The sequence below is a fragment of the Rana temporaria genome, chromosome 8 (genome assembly GCF_905171775.1).
Source record: "Rana temporaria chromosome 8, aRanTem1.1, whole genome shotgun sequence".
NCBI classification, from domain to species: domain Eukaryota; kingdom Metazoa; phylum Chordata; class Amphibia; order Anura; family Ranidae; genus Rana; species Rana temporaria.
Genome location: NC_053496.1, coordinates 53,138,895 through 53,155,032, shown reverse-complemented (window position 1 = coordinate 53,155,032; position 16,138 = coordinate 53,138,895). Strand labels below are relative to the sequence as shown.

General features: G+C 41.8%; 1 protein-coding gene across 5 annotated transcripts in view; it reads right to left on the bottom strand.

Moving 5' to 3' along the window:
- Positions 1 to 16,138, bottom strand: part of IDE (insulin degrading enzyme) — a 116,693-nt gene that overhangs the window by 36,851 nt on the left and 63,704 nt on the right. For all 5 annotated transcript variants that reach the window (XM_040361800.1, XM_040361798.1, XM_040361801.1 and 2 more), the window contains 2 exons: positions 5,209 to 5,311; positions 208 to 330 (listed from right to left, as the gene is read on the bottom strand). In XM_040361800.1, the coding sequence (XP_040217734.1) occupies positions 208 to 330; positions 5,209 to 5,311 (226 nt within the window). The remainder of the gene's footprint in view (positions 1 to 207; positions 331 to 5,208; positions 5,312 to 16,138) is intronic.

Genomic DNA, 16,138 nt, shown 5'->3' with positions numbered 1-16,138 from the left:
GCTATTCTGCCACTGGCAATTTCAAAAAATCGTCAGCTGCAGAATCGCAGGTGGCAGAGTCACTTGTGTTATCTGCCCAACAATGCCACAACACAATAATATAATTTACTACAGAAATTGGGACACAACATTAAATCTCAAGCAATACAGCTTTAACATATAAATGCATTAATACAAACAAACAATTGGTTGCTAGAATCCTCCTACCTTGATGAGGGCAGGAAATGGGGTGGCATCCTTCTCCATAGGGAAGATCTCAAAATTTGTGGGAATAAATTCATTTTTCATGGGGAGGTGCAATTTTCCATTTATTTCTGCTTTTTGCCATTTCTAAAAAAAAGAGGAAAAAAAGTTAAAGGTTAGGATTATTTGGCAAGTCAAAAAAATAAAATATTTATGGGCTCTTGCTTGGACACAGACTGACAATGAACATTAACTTGAGCCCTGACCACCGATTACTATGGAATAACAAAGCAGCCTAGGGCCTTTTTTTTAATTTTGTTTAGACACATAATAAGGCCCTTTCACACGGGTGGATCAGTAATGATCTGCTTCGTGTGTCCGCAAAAGCTCAATGGGGATCCTCCGTAAAATCCCCGCTGAGCTGGCAGCCAACAGGGCGGTCCCCGCACACTGTGCAGGGACCGCCCTGTCTTTTCTCCGCTCTCCCCTATGGGGGATCGGATGAACACGGACCGTGTGTCCCGTGTTCATCCGATCCGCAGATGGAAGAAAAATCTGTCCGAAAAATCGGATCAGTGCGGAGGCGGGTGATTACGGCAATCACATAGGGACCAATGTATGTCCCGTTTTCATCCGCAGCGGATGGATGAAAACGCAGACATACGGTCCTCACGTCTGAAAGGGCCCTTAAGGTCCTGTGCTTAATACAAGCTACAGTGGTGATGAATTGCGAAGAGTGGATGTGTCCCAAAGAATTAAAAAAACTCTGGGTTTCTACTCACAGTGCAAGTTACACAGAGAATAGAAAACAAAACCTAGCAGGTTGCTGCTACATGCAAACAACTTTATTTTGCATGCGTTTTAAAATCTGACTCAGAAACGTCACAAATAATTGATGGATTACAGTTAATCTTTTTTATGTGCGGCAGGCTTGGGGACAGACAGGCAATGCACATGTGTGTTCCAACATGGAGTGAAGACCAAGAACAGTCAAAAAAAAAAAAAAAAAAAAAAAAACACAAATGAATTGTAAGCAGGTTATGTTAATGCAGAGAGACGATAGATGGATAGATCGCAATACACCAGTCTTATTTATTAACACGGACTGAGAAGCAACAATGTGCTAGTAGTATCCCATAGCAACCAATCAGAAATTAGATTCCATCAATGTGCATTACTTTTTTAAACTATAAAATACCTGCTGTGCAGGGTTTAATAAATGCACAAATCAAGGAGATTTAAAAAAGAAAAAGTAAGCAAAATGTAGCAGTTGTTAGGTTAAAAAAAAAGTTAGAGACAAAACTGGTTAAAATCAGGTTGTCCAGGCTGAAGAATCCGAGGAAGAAAGAAGGGGGCAGGGGGGGGGGGTAATTTTTTGAGATTGTTCGGCCAGGACAACCTGATTGCCACTGTGATTTTAACCAATTTTGTCTCAAATGTTTTTAACCCAACTACTTAAATGTATAGAAAAAAATTGTGCTTACCTGTTCTTTTAAATCTCCTTGATTTGTGCATGTATTAGACCCCACTCAATTTTGTTCTAGTTTGGTATATGTTCTTTATGGGATGGTACCTTTGTGGGGTTATAATTATCTCACACTCATCCCATGCACCACTCTACTATATATACTGGCAAGTGTACCTTTAAATTTCCATGACAGCTACGGGATCCTGGGAACAAGTCATTACCTTTTAATTTTTGACAGCCCCTAGGAACAAGCTTTGCCATTTTCTAAGAGAGAGAAAGAGAGAAAGAGAGAAAGAGAGAAAGAAAGAGAGAAAGAGAAAGAAAGAGAGAAAAAGAGAAAGAGAGAGAAAGAGAGAGAGAGAGAAAGAGAGAAAGAGAGAAAGAGAGAAAGAGAGAAAGAGAGAAAGAGAGAAAGAGAGAAAGAGAGAAAGAGAGAAAGAGAGAGAGAGAGACCCTTGTAATCGCAGCAGTAGGGCTGCTTACCTGGGTACCTAAGGGCAGAAAACTCACCCTGAGAGTTTTAAAAATGTAACAGGAGTTAAAGTGGACCTGAACTCAAAAGTAAAAGGTTTGCTGGTTTACAGGGAACATCTAGAGAAGTATATATTGTGCTTAAAGGGGTTGTAAAGGATTTTTCCCCCCTAAATGGCTTCCTTTACCTCATCCTTCCACTTACCTCACTTCCTGTTCTTCTGTCTGACTCCACACTGTAATGCAAGGCTTTCTTCCTGGTGTGGAGAAAGCCTCTTGAGGGGGGAGGGGGCAAGCAGGCAAGTCAGGACACTCTCTACTTTGCAGATAGAGAAAGGAGCTGTGTGTTAGTGGGCGTCCTGACACTCCTGCTTGCCCCCTCCCCCTCAAGAGGCTTTCTGCACACCGGGGAGAAAGCCTCGCATTACTGTGTGGAGTTATAGACAGAACAGGAAGTGAGAATTTCTCAGAAGAAATAAGGACATTTAAAAGCAAAATCAAATGATGAGGTAAGTGAAGGAGGACTGCACTAAGGTAAAGGAAGCTATTTAGGGGGAAAAATGTGTTTCCTTTACAACCCCTTTAAATGGGTTCTAAAAAGGCAGAAGTCTTTTTTTTCCTTAATGCATTCTATAAAAAAGTATGCATCAAGATATAAAAGCCTTCTGTATGTAGTTCCACCGATAATCCCTGCTCATACTTACCTGAGCCTGATCTCGATCCTGCGGTGTGCACAAGAGCAGAGGCTCTCCTCATTGGCTACTGCTGCTATCAATCACAGCCAGTGACAAAAATCTACCTTGTGACTAGAATTCCTTCTTGTATATCTGCTTTGTGAGAGAATCTAATTAACTGCTGCTACTGCTTGAGCCAAGGGATTTGGAGTTTCATTTGGTGAGGCTACACAAAATTACTTCTTACTGGAGGGGAAACAGCAGTACAAGATATCCCAAATTCTGATTTATTCATTCTGCGATTCTGCTTCTCACTATTCCCCTTGCGTTTATCAGATCACCAGTGATCAGGGGACAAGCTCTGACATTAGGAAGCAAAGACTGATTTTCAACCAAATGGCTGCCTCAACACAGGTGGCCATGATCATTAAACCAGGTATTGGTACTTTTGGCAGTGTGGGCAGGTGCCAAGTCCAGCTGAAAAATAAAATCAGCATCTCCATAAACTGGTCAGCAGAGGGAAGCATGATGTGCTCTACAATCTCCTGGTAGAGGGCTGCGCTGACTTTGGACTTGATAAAACACAGTGACTCAACACCAGCAGATGACATGGCTCCCCAAATCATCACTGAATGTAAACTTCACACTGGACCTCACACAACTTGGATTCTGTGCCTCTCCACTCTTTATCCAGACTCCGGGACCTTGAATTCCAAATTAAAAGGCAAAAATGTACTTGGAGAACTTTGGTCCAATGCGCAACAGTCCAGTCCCTTTTCTCCATAGCCCAGGTAAGACGCTTCTGGCGTGGTCTCTGGTTCAGAAGTGGCTTGACACAAGGAATGTGAAAGATGTAGCCTGGATAAGTCTATGTGTGGTGGCTTTTGAAGCGCTGAAACCAGCCGTAGTCCACTCCTTGTGAATCTCCCCCAAATTCTTGAATGGCCTTTGCGTCACAGTCATCTCAAGGCTGTGGTTATCCCTGTTGCTTGTGCACCTTGTTCTACCACACTTTTTCGTTCAACTCAACTTTCTATTAATATGCTTGGATACAGCATTCTAAACAGCCAACTTCTTTAGCAATGACTTTTTTTGACCTACCCTCCTTGTGGAGGATGTCAATGACTGTCTTCTGGACAACTGAAAAGTCAGCAGTCTTCCCCCACGATTGTGTAACCTACAGAACCAAACAGAGACCTTTTAAAGGCTCAGTAAACCTTTACGGGTGTTTGAGTCAATTAGCCAACTAGGAGTGTGACACCATGAGTCTAAAATACTAAACCGTTTCACAATATTCTAATGTTGGATGTTGTGTTTTGACTAGCTGCAAGCCATAATCACCAACGTTTTCCCAGTTCAGCTCCTTTAATGATATAGCATCTACCATAAGCTAGAATGAGTTGGAGACAGAGAGAGACAGAGACAGAGACAGAGAGAGAGAGAGAGAGAGACGGAGAGAGAGAGAGAGAGAGACGGAGAGAGAGAGAGAGAGAGAGACGGAGAGAGAGAGAGAGAGAGACGGAGAGAGAGAGAGAGAGAGACGGAGAGAGAGAGAGAGAGAGACGGAGAGAGAGAGAGACAGAGACAGAGACAGAGACAGAGACAGAGACAGAGACAGAGACAGAGACAGAGAGAGAGAGAGAGAGAGAGAGAGAGAGACACAGAGAGGTGGAGACAGAGAGAGGGAGAGAGACACAGAGAGGTGGAGACAGAGAGAGAGAGGTGGAGACAGAGAGAGAGAGGTGGAGACAGAGAGAGAGAGGTGGAGACAGAGAGAGAGAGGTGGAGACATTTTTTTGCCACGGAACCCCGTCGCACCCTGCTATAGTGCTTCCATCAGTACACTAGCTAAAATTAAACTAGTCACTTAAAGCAGCTGAGGTTTGAGCTTTCAGGTCAGCCTTGCTGTCTTCTAGCTCAGAAGACACAAGCCACATTATCATAAGTATAAACACAGGGCACCTTATTAAAAAACTGACAATAGCAGGAATTCACAGAAGCAGACTGTCCGGCTCCAGTGGCCAAGGTGACCAGTTCTTTGAATCAACATGTATAGCTCAGAATCAAACAAACTGGGAATAGTTTTTGTATATTTCTTGTGGATAAATATTACGGTTTCATTTTAAGTATTCCAAGCCACATTCTTAACATCATTTTCTTTGTCACCCTTTGGCCCTAATAGACACACATATAATTTATTTAAAAAATATAGAATATATACATAGAGATAGATAGATATATAGATATATATATATATATATATATATATATATATATATATATATGTGTATCTATATCTGTGCGCATTATAGTTTGGCGATTTCCGACTTAAGCACAAATACAAATTTGTTTTACTTTGAATCAGCCAGTTTCCACTACTTGCTGTTTTTGTAAGCAATTGAATCTTCTTACATCAATAACGTCTGCAGGGATGTCCTCATCTTTGTACTGTGTACCGTACCACTCTTCTGTCTTGTCAGTCTGGCTGGCATAAGACTTGGATACAACTGCCACCCTGAAAAGCACAACATTAGTAGAATTAGGTGAGAGTGAACTATTTAAAATCGGCAGCAACAAACACGAGCTGAAACTAAACCATTAAAAGAAACAATATTGGAATTTTCAAGAAATTCTATTTGTCAGAGACTTTTCCCACACAATACCTCCAACTGGGTGCCCCATCTACAAATCTGGAATTTAACTGGCACTAAAGGCTGAATATCATCTGTAAAGTTGCCCGCTATTGAAATTTGGTATGGCAGCACATGAAAAATATGATTCACTATGACAGCCATGGTCTCTTAATGGCTGGACTTTAGCATTGTAACTGCTAAAAAAAAAAAAGAAGGTCCATGGAGAGAAAAAAAAAAAAAACATGAAAAAGGTGACCATATTAAAGATATATCAGGAACAAAAAGTATAGAGTGAAACAAGTTAAATAATATTTGGCAATTAAATGTAGTATGCATTATTTGCTTTGTGTATCCACACCACCTCTGGAGTATTCTCTTCTTAAAATGGTTCCGCTACGTAACTGGAATACAAGTTGCCATTAAACCGGCTCCTTTTAATGAGGCTCCTAAACGCAGGCTTACGATTCAGAAAGGTCACATCATTAATTTTAACAAACTCTGCAATTCACAGTGGTACTTTTATAGCAAAATAGTCATTAGCACAAAATGTCAAAACTTGCAGAAACTAATAACTAAAGTGTAAAAAAAAAAAAAAAAAAAAAAAACACACACACACTACCCACACACTTTGTCATTTTTCACATAAAGTCAACTGTCCGCAGAAGGTAGAAATTATATCAGCTGTAAAAATATCTAGACATATTTATCAGATATTAGCAAAGATGCCTTTAGACTTGGATGCTATAAAAGATTAAGATAAAAGGATTCTTTGCACTCTAATGCAGTTTCAAAAAGGGCAAGTCCACCTAAAATGAATTTCAGTTAGAGATGGATTCTGGGTGCTTAAAGCAGATCTTCTCTCTCCAATTCATCAAAGTTCTTCTCCACCCGTCCTCTGGCTAGATTAGGGGGTCTAGTTTCATTCTTGGGTTACTTTTTTTTATAAAATTATCCTGCCTTGCACATAATTAGGATTGGCGAATGCCTCCCTTTGTCTCCTAGAATATACACACACAGCCTAGGAGGCAAAGCATTTCATTCAGTAAAAGAGTAAGGGGAGCATCTAGTGGGGCGTCACTGAGAGCCTGAACATTGGGCAGCCTCTTAACCATTTGCTTACTGGGCACATAAACCCCCTTCGTTCCCAGGCGAAATCTCAGCGTCCGGCACTGCGTCGCTTTAACTGACAATTGCGCGGTCGTGCAACGTGGCTCCCAAACAAAATTGGCGTCCTTTTTTCCCCACAAATAGAGCTTTCTTTTGGTGGTATTTGATCACCTCTGCGGTTTTTATTTTTTGCGCTATAAACAAAAAAAGAGCAACAATTTAAAAAAAATATATATTTTTTTTACTTGTTGCTATAATAAATATCCCAATTTTTTTTTAAAAAACTATTTTTTTTCTCAGTTAAGGCCGATACGTATTTTGACGTATTTTTGTAAAAAAAAAAAAAAAAAAAAATCGCAATAAGTGACTGGTTTGCGCAAAAGTTATAGCGCCTACAAAATGGGGAACAGAATTATGATTTTTTTTATTATTTTTTTTTTTTACTAGTAATGGCGGCGATCTGCGATTTTTATTGGGACTGGGATATTGCGGCGGACGTATCGGACACTTTTGACACAAATTTGGCGCCATTCACATTTATACGGCGATCGGTGCTATAAAAATGCACGAATTACTGTATAAATGTGACTGGCAGTGAAGGGGTTAACACTAGGGGGTGAGGAAGGGGTTAAATGTGTAGCCTGGGTGTGTTATAACTGTGTGGGGGGAGGGGGGTGACTGGGGGAGGGGACCGATGCTGTGTCTCTATGTACAAGAGACACAGATCGGTCTCCTCTCCTCTGACAGCACGTGGAGCTCTGTGTTTACACACAGAGCTCCACGTCCCTGCTGTCACCTGCCGTGTCACCGACGATCGCGTGTACCCGGCGGACATCGCGGCCGCCAGGTACACGCATCGGGTCTTCGGCGATGCGTCGGGACAGTTTTTACCCGCCGCGCGCCACCCAGTGGCGCGCGCGGGTAAAGCACATAAAGGCCGTTTTTAAACGGCCACTTGGCACTTGAGAGCCGCGCTGCGGACGTATTTCGTCTATAGCGCGGATCTCAAGTGGTTAATATCACAGCAAATATGGCAGCGCACGGGAGTGAGAAAAAAAACCCCAAAAAAAAACATAAATTGTCAACAGCTTTTGTTTGCTGTATCCGATTTTAACCACTTAAGCCCCGGACCAAAATGCAGCTAAAAGACCAGGCTTTGCGATTTGGCACTGCGTCGCTTTAACTGACAATTGCGCGGTCGTGCGACGTGGCTCCCAAACAAAATTGACGTCCTTTTTTCCCTACAAATAGAGCTTTCTTTTGGTGATATTTGATCACCTCTGCGGTTTTATTTTTTGCGCTATAAAACAAAAATAAATAGAGCGACAGTTTTGAAAAAACTTTTTTCGATAAATATCCCCCAAAAATATATATATAAAAAAAAAATGTCCCCAGTTTAGGCCGATACGTATTCTACCTATTTTTGGTAAAAAAAAAAAAAAAAAAAATCATCGCAATAAGCGTTTATCGGTTGGTTTACGCAAAATTTATAGCATTTACAAAATAGAGGATAGTTCTATTGCATTTTTATAAAAAAACATTTTTTTACTACTAATGGCGGCGATCAGCGATTTTTTTCGTGACTGCGACATTATGGCGGACACTTCGGACAATTGACACATTTTTGGGACCATTTTCACAGCGAAAAATGCATTTAAAGTGGAGGTTCACCCTATAAAAAATTTCTAACACTACATCCAGCCCAGTCCTGCATATAAAATGACACAGACCTTTTTTTTTTCTTTGCCGTAGACATCGTTTAGCCGTGGAATTCACCGCGGCTTCGGGGTAGGGAATCCCGCGGGAGTGGGCATTCCTATTGTCATGCCAATTGATTGACATGTTAAACGACGGCGCACACAGTGCGTCACGACTTCCTGAAAGAAGCTCAGGTCGGCTCGGCTCTATTCGGCGCCGTTGTTATAGTTAATGGTGAAACATATTCCGACAACCCCGTATATGCAGTCGGGGAACCCAAGGTGCTTCCGCCAAGTCCCTTCCTGCCAACGTTTTCTCCAGGGATACCCATATTTTACCCTTCGAATCGTGTCGCCAATTCATAATGCGGACCAGGGCCATGGCTCTATAATAAAGTGCCTTATCTGGGAGACCTACCCCCCCCCCTCCCCTCTTTGATCTTTTCAAGATATCATATGCCAGCCTGGGATGTTTATCCCCCCCCAGACAAAAGTCCTAAAAGCTTTCCTTATTTGTTTGAAAAATATTTGTGGGAGAGTTATAGGGATAGCATACAGGACATAGATAAGCCTTGGAATTACACTCATTTTAAGGGCACTTACTGTCCCAAACCACGTCCAATGTATGGCTTCTCCATTTCTGTAAATCTCTTAGTATTGATGAGAGCAGGGGTACATAATTCAACTCGTATAGGCGTTTGACATCTGGGGCTATATGTGTTCCCAGATAAAATATAGAGTCTGAACGCCACACGAAGGGAAAGGATCTTTGCAGCTTTTTCCTCATCCAAGGGCACCTGATTCGGCATCAACACCGATTTCTCTATATTTATTTTAAAATTAGAGATACAACCAAACCTGTCCATCTCTCTCATCAACTCTGTCAGACTCTTGAGGTGAGGAAAGATACAATAGATCGTCCGCATATGCAGATATCTTAGGTTCCATTGATCCTATAGCTATCCCTTTAATCCCCCTATTCCCTCTAATCATACACAGAAATGGTTCCAATACCATAGCAAACAATAATGGGGACAGTGGGCACCCCTGCCTAGTCCCATTCCTTATTTCGAAATGGTCTGATAATCTACCATTAACTTCGACCCTTGCTCTGGGTTCTGCATACAATGCCATCACCCATCCCATCATTCTCTCCCTCAGAACTCAGACCATAAATCCCCATCCTACCCCATCAAAAGCTCTTTCAGCGTCTATTGAGATCACCACTGCCGGAGTTTGATTTGGGCCTTTATGTATCCAATGAAACACATGAAGGGCCCGTATTGTATTATCTCTGGCCTCTCAGCCTTTCATAAATCCAGTTTGATCCGGATGAATCAATTTAACAATGTGATCTTGTAGCCTCAAAGCTAGAATTTTAGACAGGAACTTAATGTCGGAGTTAAAGTACATGGCACTGTAGCAGGACTAGTTTTATCAAAACGCTCAGCTCCCCCCGCCCCATCTACTAAACAGGTGTACCATGCAATATGTTTCAGCACAGTCATTCTGCTAGCAATCATGTTTATTGCTATCTTTGGCTTAACAAAAATTAGCTTGGTGTAAACAAGTCATTAACGTTTCAGCATGTGTTACTAGAATGCAGAATAGTCTTGAGTGCCCCCTCCCACCATTCTCCATAAAAACCAGTGCACATTTCCCTGTTTTTGTCAAAAAGCAAAGCATCAAGGTTAAGGATGTCAGGAAAGACGAGGAACAGAAAGTATGTATGTGTGTAAATGAGACACTTCTCAGCACAATTCTGCAGTGTGTCTCATCAGCATTCGGCCTGTGCCTCTACAGATGGCAGGCAGAACCCAATCCAAAATGACTTTACAGATAATAGTGCTCCTTCTGTCTCTGGGGCCGTTTTTCTGCAATCGTAAACAAGCTTCTGCTTGCAGCAAGCACAGGAGAGAGCATAAAACTCCTTTTTATGGTGCAAGGTGGAAATAACGCAGCATATGGGCACTTAGTGCTGTCTTTTCAGCTGATGTTCGCTGCTTACTAAACACAAATCTACAGAAAGAGGCGTACAAAGCTGGAAGAGTACAGCATGGAGATGTAATCTTTGCGCAAGCCTTCTGGTAGGTTTAAAAATACATGGAAGGCAAATGGGAAATGGTTTAGGCTGACAAATGAAGCATTTAATTTCTTTCATCAAATGTTTATTGTAAACCAATATAGCAATCCAAAAAAAACGGTGCACAATGTAGAAACGCAAAAGCAACAAAATAGGATTTTATGGTAAAAGTCTTTTTGTACGTTCATTAAAGGGCACATGGATTCAGATACTGTTGAGACATCTAAATGCAGAGCAGCGGAGAGCAAAACTCCCAGAGGTCTGATAAGACAGAACAGGGGAACTGCCCCTTGGGGCCATCTAAAAGGATGAACTCCAAAATGGAGATCTGATGAGGTCAAGCCCAAAAATTCAAAAAGAGCAGACAATGACCAAAGGAAGGAACTAGAGAATCAATCTGATGCTTAAGGCCTGGAAGAGAATCACTGCTTGTGGATAACTCCACGGACAATTCCTCCCATGTGGATAAACCCCACATGGGAGGAACCCCACAATCTTAAATCAATCAAGCAAACAGTTGACCAACCGGCTGAAGATGTGAAAGTATTAAAAAGGGTAAAAATGTGTTTTGCATATGGTACTACTTGAGGATCAAAAGGATGAGAGAGTTCCATGTCTAGCAGTGTCTGGTCAGAAAACAAATTTTATAATACAAGGCTGATTGAGCAGAATCATAACTTTAGCACAAAGAAGCCAGGCTTCTGTATTTAGAAGTGAAAGGGCTCCTGTCCGGCCGCTGCACTGAACTCCCAGGAGCAGCTGAAATACTACTAAAGCCAGCCATGTACCGACTGTCCTGCAGCAGCAGGACAGATCACTGTAGCAGGCTAGTGCGGGGGAAGTGTGACACCAGGTTTTACCGAACCAGGTGACACCAACGCTCCTGGCCCCTCCCTCTTGTTGAGTGCCGCCACAGCAAGCAACCTGCTATGGGGGCACCTAAACCAAGCTGCAGCTTCCTTGTGTCCATTCAGATGTGGAGCTACAGTTTGGTCCCACCCCCTTTCTGATTGGCTCCAGCTACTGTCAGTCAGCCAGCCAGCGGCACCCTGCCATGGTTCAGCCAGTGTCTGAGCCCTGTCTCTGTCCAGCAATGTCCACGAGTGTCTCGTCCCTCCGAGACACACGTGGACATTGCTGGACAGAAACAGGACTCGGGTAAGTATTAGGGTGGCTGCTGCACAGAGGGCTTTTTATCTTGATGCATCAAGATAAAAAAACTTCTGACTTTACAAACTCTTTAAGAGGGTTTGTTCAATCTTGCTTTTTTTTTTAAATGGTTCTTTATTGAATATATGCAAACATAAGCAAGTGTACAATTATATAATGTAGTTACAACAATACAAAGTTAGGAGAATGATACAGAGAGTACCCAAGGGAATGTACCCCCACTGAACAATACAGTACATGTCAGACGGGACCTGACCCATGTTAGGATCCTAAATACCTTGTCTGATTTTTGAAGCACAACGGAAAAGAACAAAACTTTTAGGAAAAAATAAATAAAAAATCACAACAGAACTTTAAACAATGCAGAAACCCACCTGCATGTTCAGAATCACAAACAGGTATAACCCTACTTGGATACTACAGCTTATACAAATTCAGTCTCTGGGATAAATTATACTCAACACTCCATGAAACATTATCTTCACTGAAAAATCAAAAGCCAATATAGGGTTGCTGGTATCCTCAGTATCAAGCCATGGACCTTGCTTCATATGCTAAGAGGCAGGGCCTGAATATTAAAGCGGGGGTTCACCAAAAAAAAAAAAAAAAAAAAAAAAAAAAAAAAAATTTAGAGCCAGCATAGTAAGGGCATTTACATTCGGCGTTGTTTTTCCTCTGTACATACCTTTATATTCTGTTTTTGTCCAGGGCGTCCGGGTTCCGATGACTGCAGGACTGGGCGTTCCTATCCTTCCGTTGGATGATTGACGGCTTGTGAAACAGGTGACCTGTCGCACAACGCGAGTCACCAGATGTCGGGAAATAGCCGAGCTGCAAGTTGGGACTATACCGCGCCTGCGCAGTCAGCTCTACACGGCGGGCGCAGGCGCCGTATAGTGCCGACTCGCAGCTCGGCTATTTCGGGAAATCTGGTGAGGCGCGTTGTGCGACAGGTCACCTGTTTCACAAGCGGTCAATCATCGAACCGAAGGATAGGAACGCCCAGTCCTGCAGTAATCGGAACCCTGAGGCAGAGATAGGAACGCCCAGTCCCGGAGTCATCAGAATGCGGAAGCCCTGGACCAAATCAGAAGATAAAGGTAAGTACGGAGAAAAAAAAAAAAAAAAAAAACTGCCAAAAAGTATATGCCCTTACTACGTGCTATATGCCTCCAACCTTAAAAAATAGTTTTTAGGGTGAACCTCCACTTTAAGCTTTTTCCATTAATCAATATGCAAGATCGTTGTATGGGTCCAGTGTAGAACAATAGTTTTCCTGGCATAGTAAAACAGGCGGAGGAAATATTTGGTTACAGTGGAGGCTTCCAGATCTTCAAAATGATACCAAGAAGGAACCACTCAGGACAGCAGACGTTGGGGAGATCAAAAAAAAAAAAGTGTGCTACAAATGCTGTAACCTGTAACCAAAAAGGGATGGATCCTATTACAGCTCTAAACCATATGTAAGAAATCACCCCTCCCGCATTCACATTTATGACTGGTAGGGGTGGGTATACCACGCATACAATTCAAACTAGATTGTGTATAGTATACCCTATGCAGATGGCATAGACAGACACGTTTTTCGTCAGGGCAGAGAGAACTACCAGATTGTGCACTAAATAATTCTTGTCAATTTTCAAAAGGCAAGATCCAGGATGTCCCCCAGCCATCCGTTTTGCATCCCAAGGAGTGATGGAAACTGTTGATCGGCACGTAGGTAATGGGTGGAGAACAGACCTGTGTGAGCCGAGTGAAGGAGGGTGCGTTCAAGCCTTATTTTGCTCCTTTTTACTTGCATTGCATCTTCACAATGACTTGCAGCGTCTCCAAAGTCTTAAACTGAATCTGCATAAAAATGACCTCTTAATTACAGGCCATGTTCCCTGCGGAAGTTTATCTGAAAACGATGAGTGGGCTGTACCTTTTAATACTCACTTTAGCTTTGGAACAGTACAAATCTGCCTAGTCACATTAACTCTGCATAACACAGCTGTCAGTCTATATAGCTTTAGATGTTTTTCTGTCCATTGCAAATTTGTGACAAAGGCATGAAATGCAGAGCTTTTCATACATCACTGCTTCACAGAATTTCTGTACCAGCTGGTGAGGAGCTGAACAAACATTCAATAACCAAACAGCTGAGAAGTTTGCAGGAGCCGTTTATCAAAGGAGCGCAGGAGAAAAATCCTCACAGCCACTGGATGCACTTATTAAAAGCATTTTCCAAACTGTGATCATTCCTCATTTGTCTCCATCCTGTGCATATTCATCAGTGCAAATTCTAAAGACTCATTTTAAAAGATACATTCTGAGACTGTTCTGAAGGAACCGCTGATTTATACTTTATCCGCATTTAACGGCTGCTCAAAGTGTTTGCCTTGTAAAGATGCCAAATGCATTAAAGAGGAGTTCAAAATAGGAAATTTAAAGACCTTTTAAATGTTAGGGCGTCAGGTATGCCATCGCATAGGCATGTCCATTCTCTATTGTAGGCGTCTCAAAAATGCACAGCCCACAGCAACGCTGGCGATACACTGAATTTTATCAGTTTCCTGAAAAACCACCCAAAATTTGGTCAGTGGACCGACTTGTCAAGTGCCTTCCACCCAACATCCCTCGTTCGGAAAGTTCTCATCTACATTATAAACTGCCGCCATCAACCGCAGTGGGTAAAAAACACACCACACACATATTTTGTCATCTAAGACAGAACTGCACAAGAGGGACCGATTAGGTCTCTCAAAAGCAGGCATTTAAAAGAATACATTTTTGCACAAGGAATCCCCCAAAAATTTAACAGATCTGGCCTATACTGCTTTCCTTCCTGGTAAACAACCCCAAAAAAACACAAGATCCATTTGGCCGATTACTAGGTATCGTTGTCAAGAAGAAAAAAAAAAAAAAAAACATATAAACATTGGAATATGCTCCAAAAGGATCATCCACACTCAAATCCAGTTATTTGTGACAAACCAGGATGGGTACAATTTTTTTTTTTTTTTAATAAGATTTTTATTTTATTTTTTAATCTGAGTTTTTGATTTTTATCAAATGTATTTTAAAAAGATAGTTTTCCATTTAAGATACATTAATAATTTAGTTTATACAGCATGAAATTGAGCCTAGTGATGTAGCATGAGGCGGTATATTCTGCAATATTGAAATTTTTGGTAAACTCATTCAACAAATTGATGCAGTCACAAAAACACACACACACACACACACACACACACACACTTTACCGGTAACCTTGAGTAAAGAAAGTTCAGGAACATTCCTTTATCCCATTGATTTGCAAATATACATACACTACAGTCTGTATGATTGTTTGAAGAGAAATACATCTGTACCAGGCTCCAAGTGTGAGGAGGAAGGGCAAGTAGTAAAAATGAAAGTGAAATCTTTTAAGCAGCTTATAAACCTTGTGATCATTCTGCACTCAGCTTAAAGTGCTTTATTCCTCCCATGAGGAGCAAAATGGCAGCAGGCTGCAATAGAGACCCAGATAGGGAATATTTAATAACCTGACAGTTTATTATAAATAGGAAATCTTAATTTTGTTTGCAAATATTAAAGATTCTAACTACCAGCAATTATGAGTCCATACACTTAAAGAGCACCTGTCATTTCAGATCCATCAAAGCAGCACCTATTAGCGGGCATCCACGTCCCTCACCAGCTGTCCCATTAAAGTGAACCGTGATGGTCGGTGAGCCAACAGCAAGTCAGAGGAGGAGCAGAGATGACAGTTGCTCTTTACAAATTATGATTTAAATCAAGTTGATTTAATTCAAGACTTTTTACTAGCCATTTAAAATCATGATTAATAATCGACTTAATGTAAATAAAATCTACCCTGTGACAAACCCAAAGTCACTTATAGGAGAGCTCCAACCCTCAAAAATAAAAGTGGCACCTAGTAAAGTAAAGAGCACTAGAGACAAAAACAAAAATTCATTGTTTTTGTTTTAATATGCGTTTCTTTATTTTTCCTACAATCATTGAATTGTGCATTCTATTAATATGAAAGCACTCCAGACATAGCCAACACTAGCCTGTCAATAATGATATACGTTTAGACAGGTTTGATCCACTAGTCAAAAGCTCTACATTGAATAAATAATGAAAAGAGCGCAACAAGTAGGGGTGCAACGGATCAAAAAACTCACGGTTCGGATCGTTCCTCAGATCAGAGTCAGATCGGATTATTTTTCAGATACGCAAAAAAATAAAAAAATTCTCCCCCACTGTAATATTCACCCCCCCCCCCCCCCCCCACTGTAATATCCGCATCTCCCCACTAATATCCACATCTCCCCCACTGCAGTGGTGTCACTAGGGTTGGTGTCACCTGGTGCAAAAAAAAAATAAACACGACACTCCCCCCCACCAACTATAGTCCCCCCTCCCTAGGTGCAGACACTGCATCAGTGCAGACCCTCCCCAACAGTACACCCCCTCTCAGTACAGACACCCCCCTCTCAGTGCAGACACCCCCCAGTAGTACATACACCCCCTCTCTCACTACAGACACCCATGTAGTACAGACAGTAACCCCTGCAGTAGTACAGACACCCTCCAGTAGCACAGGCAGCCCCTAGTAGTACAGACACCCCCCCCCCCCATCAGTATGACTCCCAGCGGTGTGT